Genomic DNA, 19,095 nt, shown 5'->3' with positions numbered 1-19,095 from the left:
TCTGCTCCTCTAGCACTCTGAATTCCAACTGTATATTCTTCCCTGCCTGTGTCTTCTGTATCAATCCTTCTTCTTATTTTTGTGACCAACACTATGCACATACAAGATGATTGATCCATGTTATAAAAGAGTCTTTAGCTATGGAAAGAAATAGAACTAATTGGGCTAAATGGGAATGGAAGCTATGGTCTTAAGCTTCCACATTGATGGCTTAAGCAAGTGAGTTAATCAGCCACAGACATGATAATTGCTTATGGAATGGTTTGAATAATCCTTTTATAATATTCTAGACATAGTTACAATCATCTTGAGCTTGATGAGTCATCACAGCAGAATTCTTTCCTTATCAATGATGTTTTTTAAGACTCTTAGGTTCTTGAAGCAGGTCTGCCTCTGCTCACCACTCTCTCCCCTCAGAATAGTTGGCTCTACTGTGGCCAACTAAAATAGAATAGAGTATTTGAAGATTGGTTTCTTCTGGAGGAAGAGAGGTTTGTGGTACTTCTTTTATGATGGGTGTGACAGGTAATTAGCAGCAGCTAATTATCCCCTAGTATCTATTTTCCCTTCTTCCATGTTAAGGGAGTCCCTGAATTTCAGCTGGACATGTTGTTACCCTGAATAATTATTCAAATTCCCTCACTTTCTTGGCAGCTTTGGGCAGTGTGACTAAATTCAGTGCAATAGAATGTGGGAGGAAGGACTAAGCAGCTACTGACTTGAGTTCTTTTTTTTTAAGATTTTATTTATTTATTTGACAGACAGAGATCACAGGTAGGCAGAGAGGCAGGAAGGAAGCAGGCTCCCCGCCGAGTAGAGAGCCCGATGCGGGGCTCGATCCCAGGACCCTGAGATCATGACCTGAGCCAAAGGCAGAGGCTTAACCCCCTGAGCCACCCAGGCACCCCTGACTTGAGTTCTTTAATTAGGGAGCATGCCCTCCCCTTCCTGATTTTTTCACCTTCCCAATGGCTGGAATGTGGCTGTGATGGTTAGCTGTCCTGACTTTGGGGATGAGGGCAACACCTTTGGGGCAGAAAAGCAGCAAGGTACTACTACATGAGCCCTGGACTGCTGATGCTCAGAGCTATTATGTCAAAGAGGAATAACTGTCCTGTTTAAGCTGCGATTGTTTTTGGTCTCTGTTTCAGCAGCTCTTCAGTATACGACGGGATAAAAAAAGTATGAGGTTCAGTGTCCACTCAGTGATATGAACAAGATGAGAAACATACTTTTAAAGATATTTAATATGTCTTTTTTTCAAATCTGTACAAAAATTTAAATACAAAAATGATTTGCTATTGACAAGTCTCAAATCTAATCATGGAAACTCAAAAAAGTCACCAGTCTGGTCACCTTTCATGGTGTTCTGTAAAATATTTGAGAACAGTCACCCACTACAGACATTCTTTTCCTCTGTGGGATGTCATACTGCATTAATACTCTGTGTTTAAATAACATAATGCCAGTTTGGTCCATTTCACATGGAAAAGTTCTAGTTGGTTTTGAATTAAATAGGGATTAAAGCACTGTCCCTAGACTTTTGAACATGTGGTCGTTTCATCTGCTTTTACACTAACGTGTTAGCATAATGTGCAACACTTAAAAGGGAAACACAGACACATAGATAATTATTTAAAACTCTTTTTTTTAATTAAATGGAGTAATTCATTTAGCTCTGAGATTAGCACCATTATAGAATACACAGTATCTGGCATAGATTTTGCTCCTCCCCTATCTAAAAGTTAGAAGCATATGCCTGATAATTAACACACTCACGCACAGTTATATATATATATATATATATATATATATATATATGCAATTGAGTAACAACCAATAAATAAGTTGGAAGGTATTTTTAAAAGAAGTTTGATCTTAACTAAAGAGGTACTGCCTCTCTTAACTTGGTGGAAATAAAAAGCCCATACATGTACAGATAAATACGGATTTACAGATCAGCTGATCAGACTTGCTTCCAAGCCGTTTCAATGCAGCTATACAGCAGAAGGAGCCCAATGGATCCCTGTTGCCTCCCATAGTCATCAGTCCAAAACCAGTATCCTCAAGACCAACTTGAAGGATGTTTGACCACATAGACGCTGTCTGCTTTGAAAATGAAGGTTGGGTCAGCTATCTTTTGATGAAAAAAGTTTGTCATGTAAAAGCAGTGAATAAGAAACCCTCTGGTAATGAACTCATTTCTCTTCTTAAGAATTTGAGAAGAAATGGTGCTCATATACCATACAAGGGAAAGACACTTATTAGGTTAACGAGAATTTTCTTGATGATTAAAGTGATTCAGATTTGACAGAGACACATTTCCATGTGTGTATATACCGTATTTATTTGTGTATTTTTCCGTCTGTATCTTTCCCCTTAACTTCTCACTCTTAATTTTGAGAAACAGATACAAGATTCTACCACCACAGCCCCACATCATTTCCCCCTTTGCTTGTAGTATCAGCAGCAGACTCATAGCTGACTGAAATATTTTGCCTATGTTTTGAAACGAGATTTGAATGCCTGCAGTGGTTAGTATGTACCTAAGTAAAAACCTAGAAAGAAAGATACTCATTTTTCTCTTTAAACTTCTATTGACTCTTGACTTGTGCTGAGTATAAGGTGACAGAAGAAGCACGGGCTCTTATGCCCTTTGACATTTCACATAGCTCTTCCACAGTTTGCTTGTAAAGAAGCAAACTTCTTTTTTTACAATTTTAGTACCTACACTCGGAAGTAGTAGATCCATTTTTAAATTTAAAACTTAAGAAATTATTTTTTCAAAAAGTTATTTTCCTATGTAATTCTGAAAATTTTTTTTTCCCCAAATAAAGAATGGCTTGGATTTTGGAAATTGAGTTTGGAATCTGAGACAACATTCCAATTTGCATAGATACTACACCAAGAAATTTCTTCAAAATTCAACCGCTACTGAAAAATAGCAATAGCCCCTTCATGGGTGAAACCTCATTGTAGTCATTTGAATAGTAGGGAAAGGAAGGGGATTTTTATACCCATGTAAACACAATTAAAAACTGATGTTGATAATGAACATTCCACAAAACTGGAAAGTTACTATTTTTTTCTTACGACTTCCACAAGTTTATATTAGTTGAGTCATCATGGAAATTACATGGAAGGAAGGAAAAAAATTATAGAAAATAAAACAAAAAAGATCCTTGAGAAATAAGTGAGTTAATTATGGCTCCTGTCTCCCAAGTGTTTTTTTTTAGCTCCTTTTGGAGCACTGTCTTATGTCCCTCACATGTCTCATCCAGTGCAATGCACACAGAATTTACTGAGTAAATTACACCGCAGGCGACTGACTCACTTGTTCTTTTAGAGACAGGAGATACACAATTCTGAGGAGGACTTGTGTCCATAAAAGACACAGCCTCTGACAGGAGGGAAATAGCCTTTGGCTAAAAACCTTCTGCTCCCCTGACTCCCTCCCACTGGGGCTATCACACAATAGGACTCCTCCCCCACCTTCCTGGCAAAATATCTGCCCAAAGACAGAGGAAATTATGCAAATAAATACGGTAATTATTATCATGGACATTTCCTTAAGTCATATTTAGAAATCTTTAAACAATATGAGCAAGTGACTTTCATTAGCTATGATCTTCCATACTGAAATATATTGACTGATCTGAATAAGCAGGTTATCATGGAAGCATATAACAATACAACAGCTAATATGATTCCAGTGGGTACAACACAAGTGTCAGTACTTGATACATAAATCTATCCCATCATTTTTAATTACAGGCTGCTATGCAGAGCATTCAACATGCATCTTAGTTTTTATTTGTACATGATGGTTTAGATTTTCACTTAAATATAACTTTCCAACTATATAAATGTTTTGAAGCAATTGTGTTTTTCATTTGGATTTTTTCGGTGTGCCATTTTCTTCTTTAAATCTCTTTCTTTTCTTTCTTTCTTTCTTTCTTTTTTTTTTTTTCTTACATGGGATACAATAAATATCCTGAAAAGGAGGAATGGACATACTGCCCAGCATACAGTCCTGCAGCCTGTTCTGAGGGCATTTGGAGGAACACTCGGTCTCCTGGCCTGAGCAGCAGCACCGCACTCCCAGACGCCTGGTCCAGAAAACCCTTTTTGTACTCATCATATGTGTACATCATGGGCTCGTTGTTCTTGAACAGAGCAACCCACACGTTGCCCCCCTTGCAGTGGATGTGGTAGGCGAAGTAGTAGACCCCAGGAACCTCGCAGGTGAAGATGCCCGTCTGGGGGTTGTAGTTCTGTCTGCCATTATAGAGCAGTTTGTCAAACTTCACGGGGGCCCCCACAGGTGGGAAAGGCGCAGTCAGCTCAGCTGTAAAAGCAGGCATCTCGTAGGCAGGCCCTCCATTCTTGCCCTTCTTAGCCCCATAGGCATGGGGGGGTTTCACTCCATCAATTCCCAGCCCCATATCGGGCAGATACTCTCCATGGGGTGGTGGTGTAGGGGGCATCACAGCTGGGGGCCCTGGGGGCCCTGGAGGGCCTGGGGGCCCTGGAAGTCCCGGCTGGCCTTGAGGACCAAGGGCACCAGGCTTCCCCGGGGGCCCATGAAGTCCTGCTACCCCAGGCTTCCCTACTCCAGGGAACCCAGGGGGCCCTGGGATGCCAGGTTCTCCTTTGGGGCCTGGCATTCCAGGTGGTCCAATGGGCCCACTTGGGCCTGCGATCCCTGGGATGCCTGGAGGGCCCTGTAAACCCTGGTCCCCTGGGATTCCTGGTTCTCCCTTTGGTCCCAGCAGCCCTGGAGCACCAGGGAGCCCTGGTAAACCTTTATGACCAGCTTCCCCCTTAGGCCCTATGGGACCTGGCAAACCCCTCATGCCAGGGGGCCCTACTTCACCAAGGAAACCTGGCTTTCCTGGGAAGCCCTGAAGCCCTGGCTCACCCTTGGGACCTGGTGGCCCCTGTGGCCCTACAACCCCACCTTCTCCTTTGGGTCCAGGAAAACCAATAGCACCTGGAGGACCCATAGGACCTGGGATTCCAGGCAGGCCTGGCTCTCCTGGGGGACCCCCTATTCCAGGGGCACCTACTGGTCCTTTCTCCCCTCTTGGTCCTAGAGCCCCAGGAAGACCGCCTATGCCCTTGTCACCTTTGGGTCCCGGGAAGCCTGGTTTCCCAATTCCTGGAAGGCCTGGGGGTCCTGGCAGCCCTGGCAGTCCTTGCTCCCCTTTGCCACCTGGAAATCCTGGCTGGCCAGGGATCCCGTCCTGGCCTGGTTTCCCAACTCCAGGTATCCCAGGAGGTCCTTGAACTCCTGGGACCCCAACAGGGCCTTGGGGCCCAGGTTCCCCTGGAGGACCTGGCTTTCCCAGGGGGCCTTGGGGCCCAGGGAAGCCTGTCACTCCGGGTTTGCCCACTCCTGGAAGTCCAACAGGACCAGGAGGGCCATGCATCCCTGGAGGACCCTTTAGGCCTGGCAAACCTGGCATCCCAAAGCCCTTCTCCCCTTTAGGACCCTGAAGGCCTGGAGGTCCTGGTGGTCCTTTTGGCCCTCGCTCTCCCTTTGCACCTGGTTGCCCTGGTAACCCTGGACCACCTGGTTTTCCAATGCCAGGAAGTCCGTGAGGCCCTGGAGGTCCTTGCGGCCCTGGGATCCCCATAGGCCCGATCTCCCCTTTAGGTCCAATTTCACCTTTTGCTCCAGGCATTCCCATGGCTCCTGGCTTTCCTGGCATTCCAGGCATACCTGGTTTTCCAATTCCAGGATATCCCTGTGGCCCTGGTTTTCCTTTGGTTCCAGGTATCCCATGGCCTGGTAAGCCGGGGGGCCCAGGTGGTCCTCTTGGGCCAGGCTCTCCACGGGGACCTTGCTCCCCTCGTAAGCTGGCTAATGGTATTTCTACTGGGAGAGAGAGTGGGAGAGGGAGGAGGGAGAAGGGGGAAAAAGAGAGAAAAATTAATAGTTGTTATTCTTCAAGGAAGTCATGATGATCATTATTTAGTTCTGACACCTTAGTTTATTACTTATCGAGAGGAAACACTAGGAATAATGTGTTCGTCTTCCAGGACTATCAGTACTTAAAGAACTATCAAGCTAATAATTGCTTTGTTATGTTTGAAATAGTGTTTGAGAACTGATATCTGTAGCTGCTTTTATCAACATTGGTTAAGGAGAAAAGCTAAAAAATAACGAAGAAACATTTTTCTAATTACAAAACTTTTGTTATGGTGTGTTCTGTATGGGGATTTTGGAAAATTGAAAAAGGGATAAAGAAAAATCAGATTTGCCTATAATTACTTGATATTTATATGTATTTCCATTTCATGTGTTCTAGGTGTGGGTGTGTATGTGCATGTGTGTCTGTGTGTGTGTATTTTAAAGAATGGAGTCATTCTCCATTTTTATTTTTTTATTAGTTTATCTACATAATGCTGTACTTTTTTATGTCTTTGTTTTTTTATATAATAGTTTGTGGCTAAATAATATTTCCTTTTGTGTTGAAATACAGTATGATGCTTTAGGGAAAGTAATTTTCATGTGGATTCAGGGAAGAATAGAAGTATTTTATCTTGTGTGTGATTTAATAACATCTTCCACATGAGGTGCCTGGGTGGCTCAGTAGGTCGAGTGGCTGGTTCTTGATTTCAGCTCAGGTCATAATCTCAGGGTCGAGGGATCAAGCCCCGTGTAGGGCTCCACACGTGGCAGGGAGTTTGCTTGAGATTCTCTCTCCCTCTCCTTCTGCTCGTCCCCACATGCAATACAGTGCAACTACAAGATTAGATAATAGATGTGAAAGACGTTATGCTTTCACAAATTGTTTTCAATATCTGTTACGATGATTATACTGTGCCTTTCAGAGCAACACAACTCCGGATGTTCTATGCTGCTGAAATGAAACATAAATGAAATTTACAGTCTCAAAGTTTTATGTTAACCTGTGGTCACTTCTTAATCCTGACCATTCCCTTTCTCACTGAGCTAAATAGACTGTAGAACTCATATTCTTAGCAAATTCTACGGTTGCAGTCTGGTACCCATCAGAATAAGTACAGGAAGTGCCAAAAGTCAGGCAGGGCCCCCAAGAAAGGAAGGGAAACAAATGGCTGAGATAATCCCCTAAGTGGAATATCAGCTCCCGAAGAGAAGCAAATTGGGAATACTTCATTTATGCTAAGTAGATAGTCTAGTACGATAACAGCATATTATTTCTAAGCAGTGTGTAGGACATACTACGATATCAAAAGCATCTAGAGCAGGGTCGTGTCTTCCTCATCAGGAGTCCTGGGTGTCCAGCACAGGCCTGGCATGTTCTCTGTTCTTAGCTAGGGTTTTCTGAATGACCAGCTCTAGCAACTCAAAAGTTTTTAGGATGCTTTAATATTTACTTAACATTTTTAATTACCCATGCCATTGATTTTCTCAACAAATCTTACTTTACTGACGAAGACAACTAGTTTCAGAGAGGTGTTCTTTTTTTTTTTTTTAATTGAAATATGGTTTACATACAGTATTATGTTATTTCCAGGTCTTTCATTTCTGGCCTCTAAGCCTCTTAACACCAAATTCACTAGTACCCCAGACCTAGAGTTCCTGCCTTTTTAGGGACCAGTAGGAATGGCCTCTACCTCCTCAAAGGGAATTGCTATGTTGATGCAATTCCTTTCCTACAAATGCTAAGTTTCTTAGGAATCCAGATGAACCTCATGAAGTTTTAAGAAAGTGTCTCTCACAGTGATAAGCATTTTGTAGGTGTTGAATAACTAGTGAATATGGCTAGAAGACAGTGGGAAAAATTGTCATCTCTACATTCAGTCCTTACCCTTCATGGTCTCCTCTCAGTTTATTGGTTAATAAGTGTAGTAGCTTAATGAAAGCACTCTTAAAAACACTGGCATTTGTCCAGCACCTGGTTCACAAAGTGCTTTCATTCATATATACATATATATATATATTTATATTTACATTTATATTTATATATTCCTAACATAGTAGGTCTTTAACAACATTACTCTCCCATTAAAGAAGTCTGACTAGTCACTTTTTTTTAATTTTGAGTTTTCCAAAGTTATTTATTGAAGCAGAAGCAAGTCAGCCAGGTACTTGTTGGGGAAAACGCAGTTTTAATGGTATTCAAAGATACTTTTTAAAAGGTATTCTAGCACAAGTTTTTCTTTGTACACTAGATGATGCTGTAAACTTTCCTTGAAATCTTTTAAGGCTGTTGGTTCTTAAGAACTAGAATTTATTCCTATTTCAAATCTTGTGGTCTTGAAAAACCGCAGAAAAGCATTTGAAAGCTGTTTCTTTAAGATAGTGGATTTCTTTTTTCTTTTTTATAGTTTTTAAAAATTTTTTTATAAACATATAATGTATTATTAGCCCCAGGGGTACAGGTCTGTGAATCGTCAGGTTTACAGTATACTTCACAGCACTCACCATAGCACATACCCTCCCCAATGTCCATCGTTTTTTTTGTTTTTTGTTTTTTGTTTTTTGTTTAATTCTTGCTGATAATATATTGCTGCACTGAGTCATGTGCGATTTTCACTCGAGGGCATCGTGCGTGTTGCTGAGAAAATTTCATTGATAACCTGTCCATCTCTAGTTTTAACCATCTTAAGCAGAGCCTTTTTGCGTGAGTGTCAGTGAGAGGGAGTGAATCTGGATTGGTTTCCCTCACGGTCAGGGAAGACAAGTTTGGAAGAGGCCAGAGCACTCCTGCTCTCTGCACCTTCCAGCAGCTTCCTGTAGGCTTGTCACTGCCCCCACCCCTGCCTGCTTTAATTCCCCAGCATCTGGCCCAGCTTCTGACACAAAAATAGATGCTCATTAAATAGTTGCGAAATGTTGGAAGAGATAATGAATAAGGGAGTAAAAATTTGTTTTGTGCCATTTAATGCTGTTAAAATAATAAAGCACAACATAAAATAGTAATTTTGTTTGTATTTTTGAGTCTTGAACTTTTCAAGGATAGAGTTGAGGGCACCATAAACAGTGAATGTCAGTAACACTTTCCAAAATAAAAATTTCTAAAATTTAGCTTCCCCCCCTGATCTTATAGTTTCAGATTTTGGAAAACTGGTGTTTCCTAACAGGACAGGAATATGATGTTACCTTTGCCTTTCTTAGGTGCTGCTTCCTTGCCCATTCTTGGCACTGGCTGAATTTCCTTCATATATTGGGGTAGATGTGGATACTCTTTGCCATACTGCATGTGGGGCAGCTCCTTGCCCATGCTAAGGCCATCTTTGCCCAAAGGCATGTGAGGTACTTGCTGGCCCAGAGGCTGGTATTGTGGAATTTGTGGTGGGATCTGAGGAGGAATTTGTGGTGGCAGCGGCTTGATCCCATAGTAAGCGCCAGCCTGAATGAGCCTGATGGAGCCCAGGGAAATGGTAAGCAGCACTCCCAGCAGCTGCAGAGGGCCAGGTGGTACAGCCATCGCCTGTGGAAGGAATGAATGCACCAACATGGTGAAAACTGGCAGGCCAAGTGACAAGTTTACTTAGAGAAAGAAGAGGGAGAAAAAGGAAACAATTTTTATCATCAGAACGTCCCCTGTGGAAGACAAACGAAAAGGAGGACGGTGTTACCTCTCAGTAGAAAACATGCAAAAAACAGAAAAGAGTAGGAACTGTCAAATGAAGGCAATCAGTAGGATTATAAACTGTGGGAAATACTGCTGTGTGTCCCCAGATAGCAATTCTGCTTTCTTCCATAGTATTGGAACTCTTGATTTTTTAGCTGGAACAGAGCAACCCAGAATAAAGACATTTTAGCCGGGTGTGGTGATGTGAAAAAGTTCTGTCCAATTGAATGTAGTTGTAATGGGTACAACTTCCAAGAAGGATCCTAAAGAAGAGTGGCCCTGTTTTTCCTCTTCCTTGCTGCTGGCTGCTGTGTGGATATGTTACCTGGAAACAGATCAGAAACCATGGACCAGGAAGTGAAATTCATGTACTGCGCATGGTTTAGTAACAAGCTAGAATAAACCTCAGCCTTTGCTGAACATGAAGGCCCCTATTAATTCTTAGGTTTGAAATTTGTTTACACAATAAAGAGCTAAAGGTTTATCATCATCTTTAAATCACTGTTATTTTGAGTGTCACACATTTACACTAAACTTATTCCTAATAGTTAGGTTACGTTGGCCAAAAGGAGGCAAACTTGGTGGTAAGTTGGAATTTGTTAGTACGTGCCGAAATTCTATTCTAAGTGGAAACAGTAATTGATAGGCTGAGATTTTTCATCTGTCCTTTGCTTTGGTGTGGTCACAAATTAATGTAAGTGTTAAATAGCGAGCAAACAACAATAATGAAAACTGCACAAGTCTTCTGAATTGGAAGGAAGGTACCTCATGTGACAGTCCCAAAATATTTAAAAAATCACTATTATAATTACTCACATAATGGAATGCCATTTTGTTCTACTTAAATACTATAAAGTCGTTAATTTGGAATTTGCCTAATTGGACCTGGAGTGCACTGAAGTTTTTCTTTTACGAAAAAAACTTTTACGAAAGAAAGTTTACAAGGCAAACTAGTTGTGTAAATAAAACAACGATATTTAGCCACTCATGAGAATAAACTGGAAAATCCCTTTAACAGCATCCTTTTCAATTTAACAGTTAATGGAATAAATATTATTGGGGCTTATGTTTATTAAAAAAACACCCCAAAAAGACCTCTGGCTGAAAACCCAAAAACCCAGGGAACTGCAATGCCCACAAAGGCCCACTAGAGGGCAAGTGTGGCACATATTGAAGTCTGTTCTCCTGGGTACTGGGCATTGTAAGGCGCTTCCCACACCTTTTGAAAGGTCTTGATGAAAATCTGAATCCTCAGTGGAGTGTCATGATTATGCTGGAGAAAGAAATGGCAAGGTTTTCGCAATTTTTAATGTAAGAACTTTGAATAAACTCCTATCTCTAAATAACTTTAATTTCCATTCTGTGAGTTTGGTTTTTTTTTTTGCTTCTGTCTTACTTAATTCTGGATCATAGTTTTCCACTTCTTAGAAAATATGTGTTGACTTTGCAACATCCTATTCAAGAGTAATGCCAAGAGTGTGAACAGGGTTGGGGGCGCCTGGGTGGCTCAGTTGGTTGGACGACTGCCTTCGGCTCAGGTCATGATCCTGGAGTCCTAGGATCGAGTCCCATATCGGGCTCCCAGCTCCATGGGGAGTCTGCTTCTCCCTCTGACCTTCTCCTCGCTCATGTTCTCTCTCATTGTCTCTCTCTGAAATAAATAAATAAAATCTTTAAAAAAAAAAAAAAAAGAGTGTGAACAGGCTACAGAAGAATTGGTTAAGGGGCGCCTGGGTGGCTCAGTGGGTTAAAGCCTCTATCTTCAGCTCGGGTCGTGGTCTCAGAGCCCTGGGATCGAGCCCTGCGTCGGGCTCTCTACTCAGTGGGGAGCCTGCCTCCCTTCCTCTCTCTCTGCCTGCCTCTCTGCCTGCTTGTGATCTCTGTCTGTCAAATAAATAAATAAAATCTTTAAAAAAAAAAATAAGAAGGATTGGTTAATAAAAAGCACCTAAGAAAATATTTAATGGAATCTCTACCACAAAAGTCACTGCTTTACAATTTTTCTCAGTATACTAACTAGTCATTTTCCCCCAAAACATCTGTCAGCAAAATGATTTATAAAATGTTCTCCATTTCATAAATCAGAATAGTTTCAAGAACTGTTTGATTCAAATGTGCTCGAAATAATACATGTGTTGGTAAATGGGAGGAGATAGAAAGCAGTTATTTTCTAAGAATAATTACTATAAACCATTTGGAAAGAGCTACAAAATTAGTATTGATTTATAGTTGGTAATAGTCAGTTTTACTTTATTTTTTTTTGAATTTTGCAGGTATTTTATTTGACTTGAATATTCCTTAACTTTTTTTTTCCAATTTATTTATTTTCAGGAAAACAGTATTCATTATTTTCTCACCACACCCAGTGCTCCATGCAAGCTGTGCCCTCTATAATACCCACCACCTGGTACCCCAACCTCCCACCCCCCCGCCACTTCAAACCCCTCAGACTGTTTTTCAGAGTCCATAGTCTCTCATGGTTCACCTCCCCTTCCAATTTACCCAAATTCCTTCTCCTCTCTAACGCCCCTTGTCCTCCATGCTATTTGTTATGCTCCACAAATAAGTGAAACCATATGATAATTGACTCTCTCTGCTTGACTTATTTCACTCAGCATAATCTCTTCCAGTCCCGTCCATGTTGCTACAAAAGTTGGGTATTCATCCTTTCTGATGGAGGCATAATACTCCATAGTGTATATGGACCAGTTTTACTTTAGATGGGAAAAGAAGAACATGTGTAAGTACTCAATGATAAATTTATTAACTACTTACCAAACACAATGCTAAACCCATCCAGGGACTACAAAGATACATATAAAATGGTCAATGGGCCTTGCCCCCACAGAGGTTATACTTTTTTAGTAGGCATGACAGATGTATAAACTATTAATGAGTAGCAAGGGATATCCACAACAAAAGTAAATTTCCCACCCACTTCCATCTAGTGGCTTAAATCCCTTCTGTTGGAAGTAACAGCTTTTCCCATTTTCCTCATATGTTTCTGGAGTTGTTCTAAGAATATGCATATATACTACACACACCTTTAGGACACAAATTACAGTATACTATACATATCACTATTCTTTTCTTTGTCCACTCAGAAAACTGGAACTTCAGACCTTATTTCTCAGTTTTATGTATCTGAACAGATCCCTTCAACTTTCTTATTTGTTAAAAGTAAGACTCGGCTGTTCTCTAACGTCCTTAACATTCAGTGTCTAAGGCAGTCACTAGAGAGCTGAACATGCTAACCCAGACCAGAAATGTATGGTGATACCTGGTGATGTCTAAGCTGGGACTTAATTCTATCTTTGGGGATGACGGAATTTAATTACTAAATCCTGAACTTGGGGAGATGTCTTTAAGAATAAACCAGCATGTTTGGCTCTTCACCTTTCCATCAGTTCCGTGAATGTGTTGGATTATACTTAATAATCTTTAAACCAGGACAATCTAATGAAACATTGGAAAACTGGAAGGAAGTGAAATGCCTGGGAAGAAAACCAGTTGAATACCAATGGCCCAGTGGGATCCTACTTTACTACAATTATTTCCTCTTGCAGGCTTGGCCTTTTTCTCCTGAAAACCACCTCCTTTGGTCTGCCATCTGCCATTTCTTTGGCTCTTTATTTAAATAAACTTTGTTCAGTTTCAACTTGAGTATTTATATAGGGGCCCTGGTTAGAATTTACCGCTTGACTTATCCTTACTAATTTCCCTCTTGTCTCTGAGGATATTTTTGGTGGTCAGAGTGGTGTGGTGGTTCTCCCCAAATCACCCAAAAGAACATCAGATTTGTTTAATGCTATACAAACACCTGGTGGGGGGAAGGAGCCTTGGAATTTCTGCTGGGAGAAATGGTGGTAATGGGTTTTCTTGCCTCTTTTTCCTTTTTCTGGGGATGCGCAACAGAATAATGCTGTTTTCTTAGATTTGTGTTCTAGTTGCTGTTCCAGTCACTGTTTTCTTAGATTTCTATTTGATAACATGCATGTGTGTTTGTGAGCACGTGCGCACTTGACTACGCATGAACATAAACATACATAATGTGTGTGGACAGTGGATCTTTGCCAGTCAGCCCAACCAGTGATGGGTTTCATGTCATTATGTAGAAGAAACCAAAGACCTGGAGCTGAGTTGTAGTGCTGCCATTCACTGTGTCTACGACTTGGGGCAAGTCCCTTATCTTTACTAAGCCTCAGTTTCCTTCCCTATAAAAGAGCAACTATAAAAAAAGAAATGACCATCTCAGCCTCTCCCACAGAGCTGTTCAAGGACACGAATGATAATATGAATTTTTTTGTAAGCTGAAAAGCACCATTCAAATTTAAGTTATTATTAATGGATTGTGACCAAAAAGACAAATCAAAACCAACTGAAATGTCAAAGACTTTCAAAGAAGGATACTAGCCAAAATAAATGTGAGGTTAACTGCAGTAATGATAAACCTAACATGAATAAAACAATAATGGCCATTAAAATGTACTTGTTAAAAATGGCAAAAAAGAACAGCTGAACCAAGGCAGTTATTCATTCTGGTGTCAGAATCGCCAATCCTAATCATTTTGAACAGCCCTAAATGGTTCCCTGTATTTGGGAAGGGCTGCAGAGAGTTTCAGTTTCCTCATGTGACCTGTAATGTATATAACAGAATAATGTGATATATATTATTTTAGACGCTCCTCAGCATTTTATTTGTACATTTATCCCTGTGAGATTTTGGCTTGCTGTGCAAAAGAATGTTTAAGTATTTGAACCTTCAGTTCTTGCCCTAAGTCCAACTTTCCCTTTCACATGGTGCTACCACTGTGTGCATATCCGCACGTGTGTGTGTGTGTGCCTGTGTGTGTGTGTGTGTGTGTGTGTGTGTTGTGAACAAGCTTCTTTCATCTGTTGCTGGGCAGCCCTTCACGCAGGATTTATGGTTTCTCACATCCTCAGATTTATCGCTCCTGAAGCAAGGGGCAGTCAGACAGAATACTACCCCTGCAATATTCACCAGAATTGTCTTCTTGGATTTCTCATGCCTCTTAAAGAAAGTTCTGTCCTGTTTGCATTTCTCGGAGCAATTCATTCATTAGGCATAGATATGTAAGGAGTGCCTATTAATTGTTACCGTGAGGGGTACTAGAGAAAGGAGTGAATTAGTTGAACTCACATTCCAGTGTTGGGAGACAGGCAATAATAAACAACTTGAAGATAAATTTTTCAATTTTAGATTTGAGTGCTGTGAAATAGACAAAGCAGGGGGAAGGGTTCAAAAATGACTCAAGGTAGAAGACGCTGTTTTGGAAAGGGTGGTGGAAGACATCTCTGAGAAAGCAAATTTTGGTTAAAGATGTGAAAGTTGGGAGGCTTATTTGTCTTTCAAGACACAAGACTAAAAACCCCCAGAAAGTCCTATTTATCAAAATGGTAGTTACAGGTGCCCTTCACTAATGTAAACCATTGTTTCAAAACTTAATTCTTCATCTTCAGCTATCCTCATTTTGACTTCTCTATTGTATTCTTTTTTCCCCTGAGATTTCTTTTTTTCTTTTTAATCTTTCTCCAGATTTCAACCCTATTGTATAGGATTGCTGGGGCTGTCATAACCAAGTATCTTAGACTGGGTGGTTTAAACAACAAAAATTTGTTTTCCCCCAGTTGTGGAGACTAAAAATCAGAGAACAAGATGTTGGCATGGTGGGTTTCTTCTGAGACCTCTCTCCTTGGCTTGTAGATGGCCATCTTCTCTCCATGTCTTCCCATGATCTTCACATGATCTTTCCTTCATAAGGACACCAGTCATGTTCAGTCAGGGCCTCTCCTGCTGACCACATTTTAACTTGATTTCCTCTTTTAAAAAACATCTCTTCAAATACGTGGGGTGCCTGGGTGGCTCAGTGGGTTAAAGCCTCTGCCTTTGGCTTAGGTCATGATCCCAGGGGCCTGGGATCGAGCCCTGAATCGGGCTCTCTGCTTGGCCGGGATCTTGCTTCCCTTCCTCTCTCTCTGCCTCTCTGTCTGTCAAATAAATAAATAAAATCTTGAAAAACAAAAACAAAAACAAATACAGTCACATTTGGATGTACTAGGGGTTAGGACTACAATATAGGAATGAGGGGGACAAAACTCAGCCCATGTCACCAACCATTCCTCTAGAGCAACCTAATTCCTACCTCTTCTGTGAAGTCTTCCCCACCTTAACCATCATTATCTTACTTGTCCTACTGAAAATTCAACAAAAGTTAAATGCAGCTCATCAACAGTGTGTTTTTTTCCTTTTTTTTTTTTTTTTTTGTCCACAGGACCCCAGCATGATTGCAAACTTCCTGAGGACAAGGAAAATATGTGATATTCTTTGGATTTTCTCAATATTTATTGAAAGAGCTTGACAGTCAAAACTCTTGGTATTGATAGGTGTGTTAGAAAACATCTCCTTCAGCCTCACTCTGTATTTAGAATCCTGTATACAACAGTTGCTGACAGAAAGCCCTCATATTTCCAACTTGAATATTAATAATGGTAGAAACATTCATAAAGCAACCTATTATCATGTGCAACTTTTTTTTTTTTTAAGATTTGATTATTTTGGAGAGAGAAAGAGCACAAATAGAGAAGGGGCATAAGGGTAGAAAAGGGGAGAATCTCAAGCAGACTCCCTGCTGAGCATGGAAACGAATGTGGAGCTCTACCTCATGACCTGAGCCAAAACTAAGAGTCAGTCACTTAACTGACTGAGCCACACAGGCGCCCCATGTCATACAATTTCTGTTATTTTTATTACCTGAGCAGCTGATTCAGAATGGCAGTGCACATGTGCCTTACTTTTAGTGGGAGCTGGGAAAGGAACATTAAAAATACATCACCAAATTGGCTAAGGCAAAAAAGGAATGATTACATGACCTTTTAATATCATGCCAATAAGCCTACCTTAGGATCATCTTAGGGATATGGAACTTTATTGCATAATTGATTAGCATTACAGATATTAACTCTAAACTATGTTGACCAGGATTTGGTTCTACTGCCCTTTACTATGTTAACCAATATTTTATCTAACTTAGCCTTATCTCAGCATTCTTTTTCACAAGCTCATTACAGTAAAAAAAACCCAGGTTTATAATATTTTATTTCAAACCCACTTTGTCATCATGTTAAATAAAACTTTGACATGTTCATTTGTGAATGAGAATTGTGTTTTTAACATTTTGAGAATTATGCTTTGATTGGGACACGCAAAAAAATCAAAAACCTAAATATAGGCAGCATTGGATAGTATGGAGAAAAACAAAGCAGGAGAGGTTAGGTAAGGAGGTAGATGGTTATTATTTGTTGAGGTTATGTTCTCTGAAACCCATTTTACTATAGAAACTGAGTCTTCTGTGCTTGAGTGGGCTGGCCCCTGGGTTTTGAAGGAAGCAGCTCTAAAAGAGGATGGAGAAATTCTGGGGGATTCTGGAGGAGATTAAATGTGAGCAGAGTTGATTGCAATATGGAGGAGAGTGCCAGAAAAGGAGATCGCCAGTAGAGGAGCAGTTAAGAAAAGAAAAACTCGTTTCAGACAAGCTTTTTATGTTTATTATAGGCTATGGATTGTAAATCCCCTCCTTTATATCCTCAGAGATGAAGAAACCCTAATTGTTCTGAAGAAAACCTAATTCTTTTGTGGGGATGGATTTTGGGGAGTTAGGTGGAAGAATGGTTCAGTGCTGCTCCAGGGTGACAAGGGTAAAATTGGTGACTGAATATCAGAAAACCAGAACCAGAGGATGGCTAGGTGAGTCAGGCCAATGAACATAAAAGTTGTAATAATATTAGCTATGTTTTTGAGCACTGTCTTTATGCCAGCACCGTGATAATACTTCAAATACATTGTTATTATGTTTTTACTTACGCTTTTATGTTATTGTTGTTATTATGTCCACTTACTAAGATTTTTTAATGTTAAACTCAAATGAAATCTTCCTGTCCTGTATTTATAAAATTGACCATTTTACTGAAATTGGAGACATTAGAATCTGAGTTAAAATTTTTAACTTCGTATTTGATTATTTTAAGGAGCTGTCACTCAAAATATTAGCTAACAATTTTTTTTTACTTTGTTTTACAAGGTACAGATCTAACTATACTGTCACTTTTCTCCATCTAGTCCTCCAAATACCAAGGCTGACTTTTTAGCTGAAAGAAAGATTTTCTCTGTTATATAGGATGTGATTCTGGACTGGATCCCTTCCTTTGTTCTTTTTGGATTAAGGACACAAGTTTGGAAGGTATTCATGAAGTTAGAAAGCCACTAACAAGGTGAATATGCTAGGATAGGTCCTAAAGAAATAAATCTATTAGTGAAGGCCATGGGTAAGATCATCCCATAAGCACTCATTAGTTTCAATTAATCTGCCCATTTACATCTATCAGGACTGATACAAATATAAAACAGCTTGAATTAAATGCTTCACTGATGAATCTGCTATAACCAAAAGCAGCAAACAAGCTCACCTACTAGCTATTGGCAGACCATATGTCATGGGACCTACAGAACTTGAGATGTCCATTAAGTTGTGTCCTCACCTCTAGAAATGGGCCACCCACATAATCCCTCTGAAACAAAAGACCAATCCCCACATTCCACAAGTTCTCCAGAAGAGGAAATTTCACCACATCCCCCAGTAACCAACTGTAGGATTTCATAGACCTACCTTTCTTAATATCTAATCGGGATCTTTCTTGCTGAACTTTAAACTCATTTCCTCTTTTCCATTCTCAAAGGAGGTAGGAAACGTCTGGAGAATATTTTTCTTAAAATAATAGTTCACATATGTGAAGTCTGCAATTAACTCCTGTTGTCTCTCTAAATGGAATCATGTCATCTGCCAAATAGTTTATAAAATACTTGAGAGGATTCTTAAAAGAGAAAGTTCTAAAGTGGATTCCTTTTTTAGCCTTGTTTTGCTTTTCTCCCCATAACGTGACCAAGCATTGTTCTGAGAGCATAGAGCACCTAAATTCTAGTTCTGATGTAGGCACCTATTCTGCTGAGGCATGAATTTCCTCATTTGCAGAATGGGAACACTGGCTAGATGACTTCAAGGTCTCCTCTAGTTCTAAAATTCTAAGGTAGCTGGGGACATGAAATACATACCCATACTTCCTAGATAAATGATTTCATGAATGTACAGGCTCAAGCCTTTTGGATGTCATAAAGCTAATTAATCTCACACTTCCTTTACCTTTCAACATTTCTCTCTCCCTTCTTACAGTTGGAGATGGAACAGGAAGAGTTTGAGTAATGCCCCCTCCCCGTAAGTATTCCTCTGATGAAATGAGCCACACCTGACCAGAAACAAAAAGAAGGACCTCAATAAGAAACAAAGTTTAGGGATAAAAATATGATTTATATATATTTTTAAAGATTTTATTTATTTATTTGACAGAGAGAGATCACAAGTAGGCACAGAAGCAGGCAGAGAGAGAGGGGGAAGCAGGCTCCCCGCTGAGCAGAGAGAGCCCAATTCGGGGCTCCATCCTAGGCCCTTGG

At 40.3% G+C, this 19,095-nt stretch overlaps 1 protein-coding gene across 3 annotated transcripts in view; it reads right to left on the bottom strand.

Moving 5' to 3' along the window:
• Positions 1-1,229: 1,229 nt before the first annotated feature.
• The window catches only part of COL8A1 (collagen type VIII alpha 1 chain), a 155,130-nt gene continuing 137,264 nt past the window's right edge, over positions 1,230-19,095 (bottom strand). For 2 of the 3 annotated variants that reach the window (XM_044251203.1, XM_044251205.1), the window contains 2 exons: positions 9,098-9,428; positions 1,230-5,881 (listed from right to left, as the gene is read on the bottom strand). In XM_044251203.1, the coding sequence (XP_044107138.1) occupies positions 3,972-5,881; positions 9,098-9,428 (2,241 nt within the window). In that variant the 3' untranslated portion in view covers positions 1,230-3,971. The remainder of the gene's footprint in view (positions 5,882-9,097; positions 9,429-19,095) is intronic. The other variant, XM_044251204.1, reaches the window with a different exon arrangement.

This window comes from Neovison vison, chromosome 6, assembly GCF_020171115.1.
Source record: "Neovison vison isolate M4711 chromosome 6, ASM_NN_V1, whole genome shotgun sequence".
NCBI lineage: Eukaryota > Metazoa > Chordata > Mammalia > Carnivora > Mustelidae > Neogale > Neogale vison.
This window is presented reverse-complemented; position numbering and strand designations above follow the sequence as displayed.